Source organism: Xenopus laevis, chromosome 5S (assembly GCF_017654675.1).
Source record: "Xenopus laevis strain J_2021 chromosome 5S, Xenopus_laevis_v10.1, whole genome shotgun sequence".
Taxonomy (NCBI): Eukaryota; Metazoa; Chordata; class Amphibia; order Anura; family Pipidae; genus Xenopus; species Xenopus laevis.
In genome coordinates, this window is record NC_054380.1 from 119791954 (window position 1) to 119804841 (window position 12888).

Here is a 12888-nt window from a genome sequence, read left to right on the forward strand (position 1 = left end):
GCATCTTCTGCCAAAATATGCTGATAATTCTCTTTCAACCAAATGACTCTCTGAGTTCAGATTCATATAGCCTCAATCCCTGAGGTAGAGGCTGCATTGATCTTATCAGGGAAGGAAGTTGGATCAGATGATATGGAAAAACTGGAGCCTTATGTGGTTTGTTTTGCAGTCTGCAATTAAGAAACCCAGAAAAACACCTGGCGATCGCAGCCGTGCCGAACCAGGATCCAGAGGCCGTGGAAGAGCAAATGGACACCCCCAGCAAAACGGAGAAGGTGACCCTGTCACCTTGTTTGAAGTAGTGAAAATGGGGAAAAGTGCTATGCAGGTAATCAATTTTAAAAAAATAACTTAAAATACACAGTCAAAACAATTGCATCTTTGCCTGATTTAGCCACTTACATTTTGGGCCCAATCAGTCAGATGCAATCACTATTCCCCCAGGCCAATGATCAGATGATAACCGAGACTAATGCAGGCTTATCGCTAGAAGACTTGCACGAGTGTATGGATGGAGTCTTTGCCCCATTGATATTTGGCTGGTTTTGGGCCAACTATCAGTTTGTTGGGCTTAATACACTGAAGATAAGCTGCTGCCAATTTGGTCTGAAGGGGCTAAATAGGCATCTTTAATCTGGCCATGTATGGCCTACGTATAATCTGATTTACATGCCTATATAGTGCTGGTTGGTCGAATCCATCAATATCTATGCATGTATAGTCCGCTTCAGATAGTCCTCTTGTCTGTTTAACCAGATGTTTAACTAAATTAAAAGACAAGGTACTTCATTTGCAGTTTGCAGATTTAACATTCCCTCCTGACCATCTGTTATAAACCCAATAAAGAACAGAAGCTTTACAACCCTTGTTAGTTTAATCTTGTGTCTGGTGACTGCCTCAAGGGTATTTTTTAGGTGTAACATTGTGCCATTCATTATGATGCAGTCACCAGACATCATGGATGCCTAAAAACGTCTTACCTGTTGCTATCCTCAAATGTGGGTGCATTAAATGCAAGTGTCCTCAGAGTTCTTCATAGACAAAATGTGTCAGGCAGGAAAAAAAATAAAGCTGGTTGGGGTAAAATAGATAAATATGTGCCTTCCCCACAATGAAATGCATGTTTTCAGGTAAAAATTCAATCAGACAGCAAAAAGATATTTTGGTGCCATGTTTTCAGTTATGTAAAGCTTCTGGAAAATCTCATTATTTGTTATCGGATACCGAATCCTAATTTGCATATGCATTAGGGACAGGGAGGGAAATCATAACTTTTTGTCACAAAACAAGGAAGTAAAAAATGGTTTCCCTTTCCTAATTTGCATATGCAAATTAGGTTTCAGTATTCAGCCACATCTTTCACAAAGATGGATTTGGTGCATCCCTATCTGATACATATTAAGGTTCAATAATTACACTGTGTATGACTCAGGGATGCCCAGCTGAAGGTTCTGTGACTCTAGCAATGCAATTTAATCAGGACCATTTGGCAAACAAGACTTATCTGCCGTCCCATTCAGATGGATAGCATCTGGCAGCAGATAGGGGCATTTATCAATACTATGTGTCTTTAAGAGGCCTGCTTTACCTTAAATTGGCAGAACCGGCTCTCACGCCGCTGGAGGATCTAATTTATCTTATGACATTGGCCCTAGTAATCATTTAGCTATTTAAATACCAATCTCAACAGAAATAATACAACAGTTAAATAATACAAAGCCCACAAAACATTAAGGGGCAGATTTATTAAGGGTCCAATTGAAAATTCTAATTTTTTTTTTTTTTTTTATGGTCAAAACTCGATAGGTGAATTATTCAAACTCGATTCGAATTTTGAGATTTTTCAAACTCTGGCCTTCAAAAATTCTAATTCGACTGTTCGCCACCTAAAACCTGCCGAGTTCATGTATAAGTCAATGGGAGAGACCAGGGACCAATTTGGATATGTTACTAGCCTTCCTGTCATTCGAGTTTTTTTCGGGAAAAAAAAACTCGATTCGAGTTTTCGAGTTGGTAAAGTTCGTGCGAGTTTTAGATATTCAATTTTTTTTTATTAAATAACAATCCAATCGAATTCCGAGTATATTCAAATGTATTAAAGTTGAACAAAAACTCGCATGAATTCGAAATTCGGCCTTTGATAAATGTGCCTCAAAATGAAGATCAGTTGCATAATGTCTTTGATCACCAGTATCTACGTAAAATTAAATGTTAGGGAAAGGGAATCTTCTCATTTTATGCTGCAGTTTTTTCTGCATTTGCATTGCAAGTGTCCTCTTGTTGTAGCTTTCCCATACACATACTGTGGAGATCTCTGGCTGTGCATTGGATGGGCATTGCTGGGTCTTTCCTCTCCATATAGTGATATAGTTATGGGACCTGTTATCCAGAACGTGCAGAACCTGGGGCTTTCCGGATAACTAATCTTTCCGTAATTTGGATCTTCATACCTTGTCTACTAGAAAATCATGTAAACATTAAATAAACCCAATAGGCTGGTTTTGCTTCCAATAATGATTAGTTATATCTTAGTTTGGATCATATACAATGTACTGTTTTATTATTAAAGAGAAAAAGGAAATCATTTTTAAATATTTGGATTATTTATATAAAATGGGGTCTATGGGAGACTGCCTTTCCCTAATTCGGAGCTTTCTGGATAACGGGTTTATGGATAACTCATCCTATACCTGTATTACCATTCCAAAACTGCTTTCTACTCAGACATGATACAAAAGCAACAAGCAGTTTTGTTTGCATCTTTACAATTTATTGGTGTAAAGGAGTTACTTGAACACTTGTGAAGAGTAAAGCATTCTTCTACAAATAAGACCAATATTAAGCAAGGCTTGCATCAGATAATGCATATTAACTTTATTTTCTTTTAAGGCTGTAGTTGATGACTGGATTGAATCATATAAACAAGACAGAGACATTGCTCTTCTGGACTTGATAAACTTCTTTATCCAGTGCTCTGGATGCAAAGGTAAAATTTTTGTTTACTTCCTAACATCCCATTCATAGGATGACTGTTCACTTTTTTTTTCACTGAACTGTCCCTATTTGGGGCTTAAAGGAACAGTTCAGTGTAAAAATTAAAACTTGATAAATAGGCTGCGCAAAATAAAAAATGATTATAATTATATTAATTACAAAAATGTAATGTATAAAGGCTGTAATGAGTGGGAGTTGAACAGAACACAACTTCCTGCTTTTCAGCTCTCTAACTCTGAGTTAGTCAGCGAGTTCAGTGAGTTTGCAATTGATCCTCTGCATTGAGCTCAATTTCAAAAGCAACAGTTATGACCCATGTGCCCCCCCTCTAGTCTCTGGTTGTTATGTCAGACATTCAGTCACTCCAGCCTTTTATACATTACCTTTTTGGCTAACTAACTATATTGAAAAAATGTTTTATATTTGCACAGTCTATCTATTTACCTAGTTTTTATTTTTATACTGAACAATTCCTTTAATTTTTATACAGCCCTAGGAAAATTTTGTGCAAGTATATTTAAGCCAATTTATTAGCAAATAAATGTAACTGCTATATTCCTGACTTTATGTATCGGCTACTAAAGGGTTAGTGTGTGCACTACCCTATCACTTGAATGTATAAGACCTCTGTAGCTAAGCACTAAATCAAAGTCACAAGAAGATGAAAGATGAGAGATAAACTAGCAAGTTCAGAAAAAAAATGCTGAGTTTGATGTCTGCTGGTTGATCCAATAATATCTTTAGCTATCAGTTCTGTTGCTAATGTGATTTAAATTTGTCTTTATGTGCATTTCATGCCTCTTGCATCAAACATAAATACTACAATAAAACATTTTCCTTTACTTTATCTTTGTGTGTAGGTACTGTAAGAATTGAAATGTTCAGAAATATGCAGAATGCTGAAATAATCCGGAAAATGACAGAAGAGTTTGATGAGGTATGAGTGATGTACAACTACAGTGTATCATCTTAGAGAAGCTGTTTGTTTGGGGGTTTGATGCCTCATTCTTGTTTTGTCCCCCCCCCCTTATTTTGAATGCTATATATTAAGCATAGTATAAAGTTTCACAGTTCATAAAACATTATGCATGTACTTAGCAGTGTGTTTTAATACTGCGGCCATTCACTTACGGATCATTCTATCTGTGCTATTCAGCATTCTTGTGACCTGTAAGTGGCCCCTTAAGGAATTATATCATCGACAGAACTCTTTGTTTGTTTTTCTCATGCTCCTAGGTGCCAAAGTTTCTGTTAAAAAATATATAAACAAATGTATAACATTTTAACATTTAAGAGGTTTAGAGGTTTCTACCTTACTGAGCTGCTTATGAGAGAGAAGGGAAATCAAACTTTTAACTTAGGAAATGAAGAGAAACACATTTTCAAGGGTAGTGTTTAAATAAGGGATGCACCAAATACACTATTTTGGGATGCAGCTGAATCCCAAATATTTAATGTAGGATTCAGCCAAATCCGAAACCGAATCCTAATTTGGCTATCACATATGGGTAAGAGAGGCTGAAAAAGAACTGCATGTGCAGGGGGGAAAACCCCTCTGCTTCCTTGTTTGTGTGGCAAAAAATTGCGTGATTTGATTTGGCCAGGCACTTGAATCAGTCCAAATTCTGCTTAAAAAGGTCCGATCTTGAATCGAATCCTGGCTATATATATAGTCCAGTGAAGTACAGCACTCGGCATGTCTTGTGCAAACAAGAATAAGGTTTTTAAAATATTTAAATTAAATTTAAAAAAAAAAAAAACCTTTTTTGTTTGTAAAAGACATGCCGAGTGCTGTACTTCACTGGAATATTACATTATTTGTTACCAGCACCCAGGCAGACAATATATTGTTGTGTGAGTGCTCCTCCATCGGGACTATACTTGGACAAAGAGCGAGGATGTGGTCATCAAATGGAACAGGTGCTGAGAAGGAAACATGGGGGCGGACAAGAACTGTTAGGACTATCCAATGTATAAAGGGACAGTTTGGTAAAGTTACAAATAGATTACTGAACGTTGAACCTATCTCTTGGGCCACTTTGAGGAGGGATCCTTAGCTGTACAAAACAGTGTGTTTGGGAACTGCCTAAGAAGAAAAAAAAAAGACAATGTCCAATGTATACAATAAAAAAATAATGTTAATGCACAGTGAAAATTTGATAATACAGTGTAGCGAGTGTCCCAAGACTGATACAACTATAATAATAATTCAGGTATGAAAATAATGCCTCTGTTTTTATTTTACTACAGGACAGTGGCGATTATCCCCTCACTATGCCAGGTCCTCACTGGAAGAAGTTTCGCTGCAACTTCTGTGAGTTCATCAGTGTTCTGATCCGACAGTGCCAATACAGCATCATTTATGATGAGTACATGATGGACACAGTCATTTCACTGCTGACAGGTCTGTCAGACTCGCAGGTCCGAGCCTTCAGACATACAAGCACACTCGCTGGTAAGACTCGGCTGAAAATTGTTATTCCTCAAAAAAAAAAAGAAACTCTGCACGATCGTGCTGATCTTTACAACTTTATTATGTTCAAATATATATCTAAAGACTTTTTTGCATTAATTGTGGTTTTTGTCAGAAAACTGTGTTGTTTCCTGCCACATTTTAGTGCTAACTATTTAGAATGGTTGTGGTTTGTAGGTTTAAAGAAGACTTGTCATCATAACTCTAAAAAACTTTTCCAAAATTACCTTTAACTAACTGAGGTGCTTTTTGTTATTGGTGGGTGTAACTTACTTTATAAGTTTGTTTTTTGTTGATCATAATGGCATTATTCCCCTCTGTATTTTGGCTGGACCTCTGTGCAATTAGGACATTAGTTCTTTGGATCTCCCTACTTACAGCCTGTCCAGTGGTGATTAATGTATCCTATACTAATAACAGGGCAAGTAGTGTATATATGATAAGCTTTTTCTCAACCTATATTTTTCTAGGGCAAAATAGCTGATCAGTAATATACCACTAGAGTCAGTAGCCAGAGAATGACCGTTGATGGCACATAAGCTTTTTGGTTTCTCTAGGTATATCCGCTTAAAGGAGAATTCAACCGTTTACCAAAAAAAAAAAAACGGTTTAATTTTTCTTTAAAGGAACAGTAATACTAAAAAAGTAAAGACAATATAATGTACATCTGCCCCCCACTAGTAAAACTGGTTTGTTTACTATAGAAACACAACTACAGTTTATTTCAACAAACTTTAATTCTAATTCTTAGTCATCTATGTAACATTACATCTATGTAATGTTCTTCAATAGACACTGTATGCCTTATATTGTGACATTTCTATTCTATGTTTTCTGTATATTGTGAGTGGGTCCCTAAGCTCAGTAAGTGACAGCAACACAGAGCATGTGCAGTGAATCAGCAGAAAAGAAGATGGGGAGCTACTGGGGCATCTTTGGAGACACAGATCTTTACTGCTAAAGGGCTGTGGTTGCCTTGGGCTGGTACAGAACCTTCAAAACATAATGTATAACATTTCTAGCCTACTTCTTTAGTTAAGTTTTAAGCCACCGATCCACCCAGTGGATCTGCCCCAAACTTACCATTCTGCTTCTTTTTTTTTCTTCACCAATCCTCCTACAGTGCTGGCGACATGGCCCCACTCACACTTTGTCACCAGCCCGTTTCACCTATGTCATGGCCCACTCCTTTTATTGTTGCCCTCCACTGCTGGCTAGTAAGTTTATGCCATAAAGCTGGCAGCCCTAGTTGCAGCCAATCCGTAACCGGCCATTGGAATCTTATTTTGTTCATATTTTCAGAGTTGAGGTGAAAAACCCAAAAGATTGGAGTCTTGTCAAAGCCGTCAGAAAAAACACCAATGCCGTTAAAAAAAAAAAATGAATCCACGTTTTTTCTGCCAGTGGTGAATGTTACTTGTACAATTAGTCTAGTATTTTAACTGTTTCAAATAGGGATGCACCGAATCCTTCTTTTTGGATTCGGCTGAACCCCCGAATCCGTTGTGAAAGATTCGGCCGAATACTGAACTGAATCCGAACCCTAATTAGCATATGCAAATTAGGGGTGGGAAGGGGAAACATTTTTACTTCCTTGTCACACAATTTCCCTCCCCACCCCTAATTTGCATATGCAAATTAGGATTCGGCCAGGCACACGGATTTGTCCGAATCCTGCTGAAAAAGGCCGAATCCCGAACCGAATCCTGGATTAGGTGCATCCCTAGTTTCAAACAAATTACTTGTTTTATGGGGTAAATTGGTTCTTGGTCCTTACCTTGTTAATAAATAGCAATTGTTCCCTTTCAGAGGAGTTTGTGTAAGCCTAAACATTGGATCTGTATGACAGTGGTCACAAAAGATGTTCTGCAAAATAGATTGTGGTATGTTATTGCTGTTGGCAGCATGTTTTGATAGTAGGCATTGCCAGGCAGAAAGCTTGTGTACGTTATCATTCTTCTCACCAACTCATTATATGGTGAGAGATGTGGGTAATATGAGTTACAGCATGGCTCCAAGATAGATCTCTGAGTGATTGACATTCTTATACATAGGAACCCATGATGAGTAGCAGCATATTCCATTTATACTGCTGCATTTCTTCAAAATGTCATAATTGTGGCAGGAGAAAGCTTGATTGGTTGAAAATACAGTGTATTACCTTGTTTAGTGAATTTGTGACTGGTGAATTTTTTTATGGCTGGAAAATGTTAGGGCAGAGTTCCTCTGTAATTGATTTGCAACATGACACTTCATCTTCAGGATAATGTGTAGTAATGAGAACACCGCATAATTTTGATTATATGAAAAGGCAATGTTGATAAGGCTGAATCCTTCTAAGACTAAAGCTGGCCATAGACGCAAAGATTCGATCGTACGAATCAACGTACGATCGAACTTTCCCATCTCCCGATCCTCCACTAACCATTCAGATCAAAGTCTTTACCATTCCGATCAAGTAAGAACAGATCACCCAATGTTCTGCCCCTGACAGCAATCGTACGATACTTATGTCTGACAACACTAGTGACAGTCTCCCTCTGAAAATCGTACGATCGGCAATACACGCAGAGATATTATCGGCAGCCGACAGAAATTTTCTAACCTGTCCGATCGACCAAACGACCGATCTCCGCCGGACGAAAAATGTCGGGACTCTCCACACATGGTCCGAAAATCGTACGAATCCACGATTCGTACGATCGGATCTTTGCGTCTATGGCCAGCTTAAGTGTTTAAGTGATGTTTGCACACTATGTGCTTCTCTAGTTCTGTCTGCCCTCTCAAGCAGATCATGTTCACAGCCCATGCTGAACCCTTTAATACTTAAAAGGGGTTATGGAGGAGCCATACAGGTAAACAAACAAAAAAGAAAATCAATCATAATTTAACATGTCAGAATTCAAATTAATGAAAATTATATGTAGGTGGGTTTTGTACGCAAGCAAAAGGCCAAAATATTATTTTATTTTGCATTGGTCTCAATAATTCAAATATATCCTTTCCGTGTTATCCTCCTTAGCATCTAATATATATTACAGGCATTGGATCCGTTTTCAGGAAACCAGTTATCCAGAAAGCTCCGAATTATGGAAAGGCCGTCTCCCATAGAATCCGTTTTATCCAAATAATCCAAATGTTTAAAAATGATTAACTTTTTCTCTATAATAATAAAAGAGTAGATTGTACTTGATCCAAACTAAAATATAATTAATTCGTATTGGAAACAAAACCAGCCTATTGGGTTTATTCAATGTTTACATGATTTTCTAGTGGACTTAAAACATCCAAATTACGGAACAATCTGTTATGCGGAAAACACCAGGTTCCAAACATTCTGGATAATAGGTCCCTACCTGTTTTATACTCCAAGAAACGCTGCAGCACTCTGAATCCTGTGAAAAGTGATTTATTGTGCCAACAAACTAGGCAACGTTTCAAGCTTGAGAAAAGCCGTTGGCTCGAAACGTTGCCTAGTTTGTTGGCACAATAAATCACTTTTCACAGGATTCGGAGTGCTGCAGCGTGTTTCTTGGAGTTATAAGTGGGTCCCTGGCATGGGGACCAGCATCTTGCACCTGACGCTACAACAAGCGGTGAGTTATAGTTGAGCATCGCCCGCATTTGATTATACCTTTATAAATACCTGTTTTATACAATATATGAATAGTATTTTGCTGGGGAGGGAGTCATATTTAGGGCAGATTTATCAAGCATTAAATGCGAATCTTCGAATTTTTTATGGTCATGACTGTCAAATCCGACTAGGGAGTTATTCAAATTCGATTTGAGTTTTTTTTTTTTTAAATTCTAATTTGATTTTCGAAATTTATCATACTCTGATCCTTTAAGAATTCGAAATTCGACTATTCGCCATCTAAAACCTGCTGAATTGTTGTTTGAGTTAATGGGAGACATCCAGGGATCAATTCGGTGGTGTTTGCAGCCTTTCTGACATTCTAGTTTTCTTCTGTGTTTTTAAAATTCGAATCAAATTTGATTCGTGTTTTCAGGTCGATTTTAATTCATCAGAGTTTAATTTATTTATTTTTTTTAAATAAATTTCGATTGGTCGAATTTTGAAGTTAGGGGAGTTGTTAAAAACTCGCATGCATTCGACTTTTGATAAATGTACCTCTAACTGTCTATACACACAATTGCTGACGGACATATATCTTGATTGGGTATTTTTGTTTTTGCCTTTCTTATTGGCCCTTGAAAGTAAAATTAAGAGTTGTTTCCTAACTGATGATTTTGTGTCTGTAGCCATGAAGCTGATGACGGCGTTGGTAAATGTGGCTCTGAACCTGAGCATTCACCAGGACAACACCCAGCGGCAGTATGAAACGGAGAGAAATAAGATAATTAACAAAAGGGCCAATGAAAGGCTGGAATTGCTTCTGCAGAAACGCAAAGAGGTAAAAAGCTCAGCGTGAGGAGGCATTGCTGTAGAGATAAAAATGTCCAGCTATTATACCCTGTCAAAAGTCCCCCTGACTTATATTTGTTTATTACCTGCAGGTGTATTTGCATGTTCGTATTATAATGCCATGTAATCTTGCATGTACATTTGAACAGGGCACTTACAGGTCCCATAACAAAAGTTGGTTTTATGAAGTAAGACACTTTGCAATGTATAAGTTTGTTCGTTTGGGAACAGAGTCAAACTGGTATCCTTGCTTTCCCTCCGCTGAGTATTCCTGAAAAGGCCAAATGGTTCATTCCAACTATATGTACCCTTTGCAAATTCCACTCGCCTGAAATCCAATTTTAAGTGCAGTCGCAGCTTTTTAGGTAGGATGCAAGCTGTGGTAATAGGAACAATTTTATTTTTCTAGCATCTAAGCAGTAGCATTATAACTCTTAAGTAGGAATTCCCTTCCCTGTAGACTAATAGGTATATTTTACTAGTCGTAAGCGCAACAAATTTATTAACCTCCTTTAGGGGCAAATTCACTAACCTCCGAAAATGCGCCAGCAACGGCTTCGCTCACATCGCAACACTTCGTCAGGCATAGATTCGCCAGGACAATGCCAATTCACTAAAATCCGAAGTTGCGTCCAGGGCGCCGAACGCCGGCGAAGTTGCACTAGCGTTACTGCGGCAAGCAAAGCGAAGTTGCGCTAGTGTTGGCTAATTTCCATGCAGCAGGAAGTTAAAGTTGAATGGACGTATATCTTTCAGCAAATACATTACACTAAACAAGCCTGGGAAACCTTAATAAAATAAAATAGAGTTGTTATATTGCCCTACACATGAGCCCAGTGTATAGTTTATGTTCCATATGTTAGGAAATGTAGGGGGGAAGCCGGGTACCCCAGAAAAAATTTACGATCTTTTGCAGCCTATCACCCTGAAAACTGAAAAGACGCCAGCGTTTTTTGGGACTTAGAAAAATGTTCAACTATTTTTTAAGGAACTCCTATCTACTCTATTGCACTGTGCCTGGTCTGAGGTGGCGAAGGCAAGTCTGGCGCAAGAGGTAACGTTCAGTAAAATCCGCATCTTCGTGAATTAGCGAAGTAACGCTCTTTTGCCAGAACGAAACTTCACCTGGCGTAAGAGTGCGAAGTACTGCTAGAGTCTATCTCCTTCGCTAGTGAAGTTACGCCAGTGACCTTTGGTACATCAGCGAAGTACCAAAATGACGTTACGCTGGCAAATTTTCGCCAGCGTTAGTCACTTCACCCTTTAGTAAATTTCCCCATTAGAATGAGTTCCCAAATACAAAGCCAAAGTTCTGCCCAACACATCAAATTCATATGAGGAAATTCCCTTGTGTTTGTGAGAATGATCTCTTCGTCAGGTATTCTCGGAATTCCCAAATTCACCTCCAGATGCTCTATATTAGACTGCAGCAATTTACAGTGGTGTTTAACGTTACTACAATATATTGCACACTATAAAGTAATGCAAAATATAAATTTTTTAAAGTAGTTGGTTTGATAAATAGTGTGTACACATTAACTGTAATTTACCACTTCTCTTTATTCCAAATCCATTTAGCTACTGTCATTAAACAACTGTAGAAGGTCAGAGCTCCTCCTGTCTTTTAAAAGTATGAATTGCAATCATCTAGCGCTTTGTTTCTTTGTCTAATTGGATTTTATTCACTGTTGTATAGCTTCAAGAAAATCAAGATGAAATTGAAAATATGATGAATTCTATTTTCAAGGGAATATTTGTTCACCGATATAGGTAAGCATTTATTTCCATGTCGTTTGTGTACATATTTCAGACTAGATTGCTAGAAATGCTTTTAAATTGTTTTAAATTAAAGGGGTGGTTCACCTTCAAGTTAACTTTTAGTATGTTATAGAATGGCCAATTCTAAGCAAATTTCTGTTGGTCTTCATTATTTATTTGTTATAGTTATTGAAATTTTTTTATTTTTTTATTCTGATTCTCTCCTGCTTTGAAGTGGGGATCACTGACTCCAATTAAGCAACAAATGATTTGAAAGGCTACAGATATATTGTTACTGCTACTTTTTATTACTCGTCTTTCTATTCAGACCCTCTCCTTATCATATTCCAGTCTCTTATTTAAATCAATGCATGGTTGCTAGGATTTTTTGGATCCTAGCAACCAGATAGCTGAAATTGCAAACTGAAGAGCTTGCCAATTGTAAATTATCTCAGAATATCACTCCCTACATCATACGCAGTGTTAATTTAAAGGTGAACAACCCCTGTTCTAATTCAAGATATAGATTTAGAAATATTTAAATAATACTTTCAACGCACAGTGCTGTATTAGTCTCAGCGCTCCCACTTAGCAAATTTTATTGTTGGTTTACATTTTTCAGGCTAGATCTTACAATGAAAACATAATTATTTGTATAATAACGTAGGTTATATGTAATGTATGTAGAATGTGCAAATATGTATTGCAAAAATGTGTTTGACTCTTCATTCCTTTGGTACACAGGAGGGTGGTAAAAAGGGGTTGCCTACTGTTATTTGCTTAGGATAGTGTAGCCTACACTTTTACTATTCTGCTTTAAATGTTTTTTTTTATTTTCTCCATAGAGATGCAATTGCTGAGATCAGGGCCATCTGCATTGAAGAAATCGGGGTATGGATGAAAATGTACAGTGATGCTTTCCTAAATGACAGCTATTTAAAGTACGTTGGTTGGACGCTTCATGACCGGGTGAGTTTAGAAAGATCTTAATTATGTAAGGCCCTTATTACAAGTAAATATAAATGAGAACTAGGAAATAAAATACTTGCTGATTGCATGTAGCTGGCATGGTGATACTACCAGTCAAAAGAAGTATTTTCAGAAAAATTATAGTGTAGAAGTAGATTTTATTCTGCTTATTTTGATAAAATCATATTAGTCAACCTAATAAAATTGTTTGATTAATAAGAACTAAGTGGTTTTCTATCTATGTTTTAAATCTTAAGGGCAGGGG

At 37.4% G+C, this 12888-nt stretch overlaps 1 protein-coding gene across 4 annotated transcripts in view; it reads left to right on the top strand.

Annotated features, from left to right (window-relative positions):
* The window catches only part of stag1.S (stromal antigen 1 S homeolog), a 117792-nt gene that overhangs the window by 59960 nt on the left and 44944 nt on the right, over positions 1-12888 (top strand). For all 4 annotated transcript variants that reach the window (XM_041563961.1, XM_041563958.1, XM_041563959.1 and 1 more), the window contains 7 exon segments: positions 170-328; positions 2890-2986; positions 3855-3931; positions 5245-5449; positions 9734-9885; positions 11593-11666; positions 12500-12623. In XM_041563961.1, the coding sequence (XP_041419895.1) occupies positions 170-328; positions 2890-2986; positions 3855-3931; positions 5245-5449; positions 9734-9885; positions 11593-11666; positions 12500-12623 (888 nt within the window).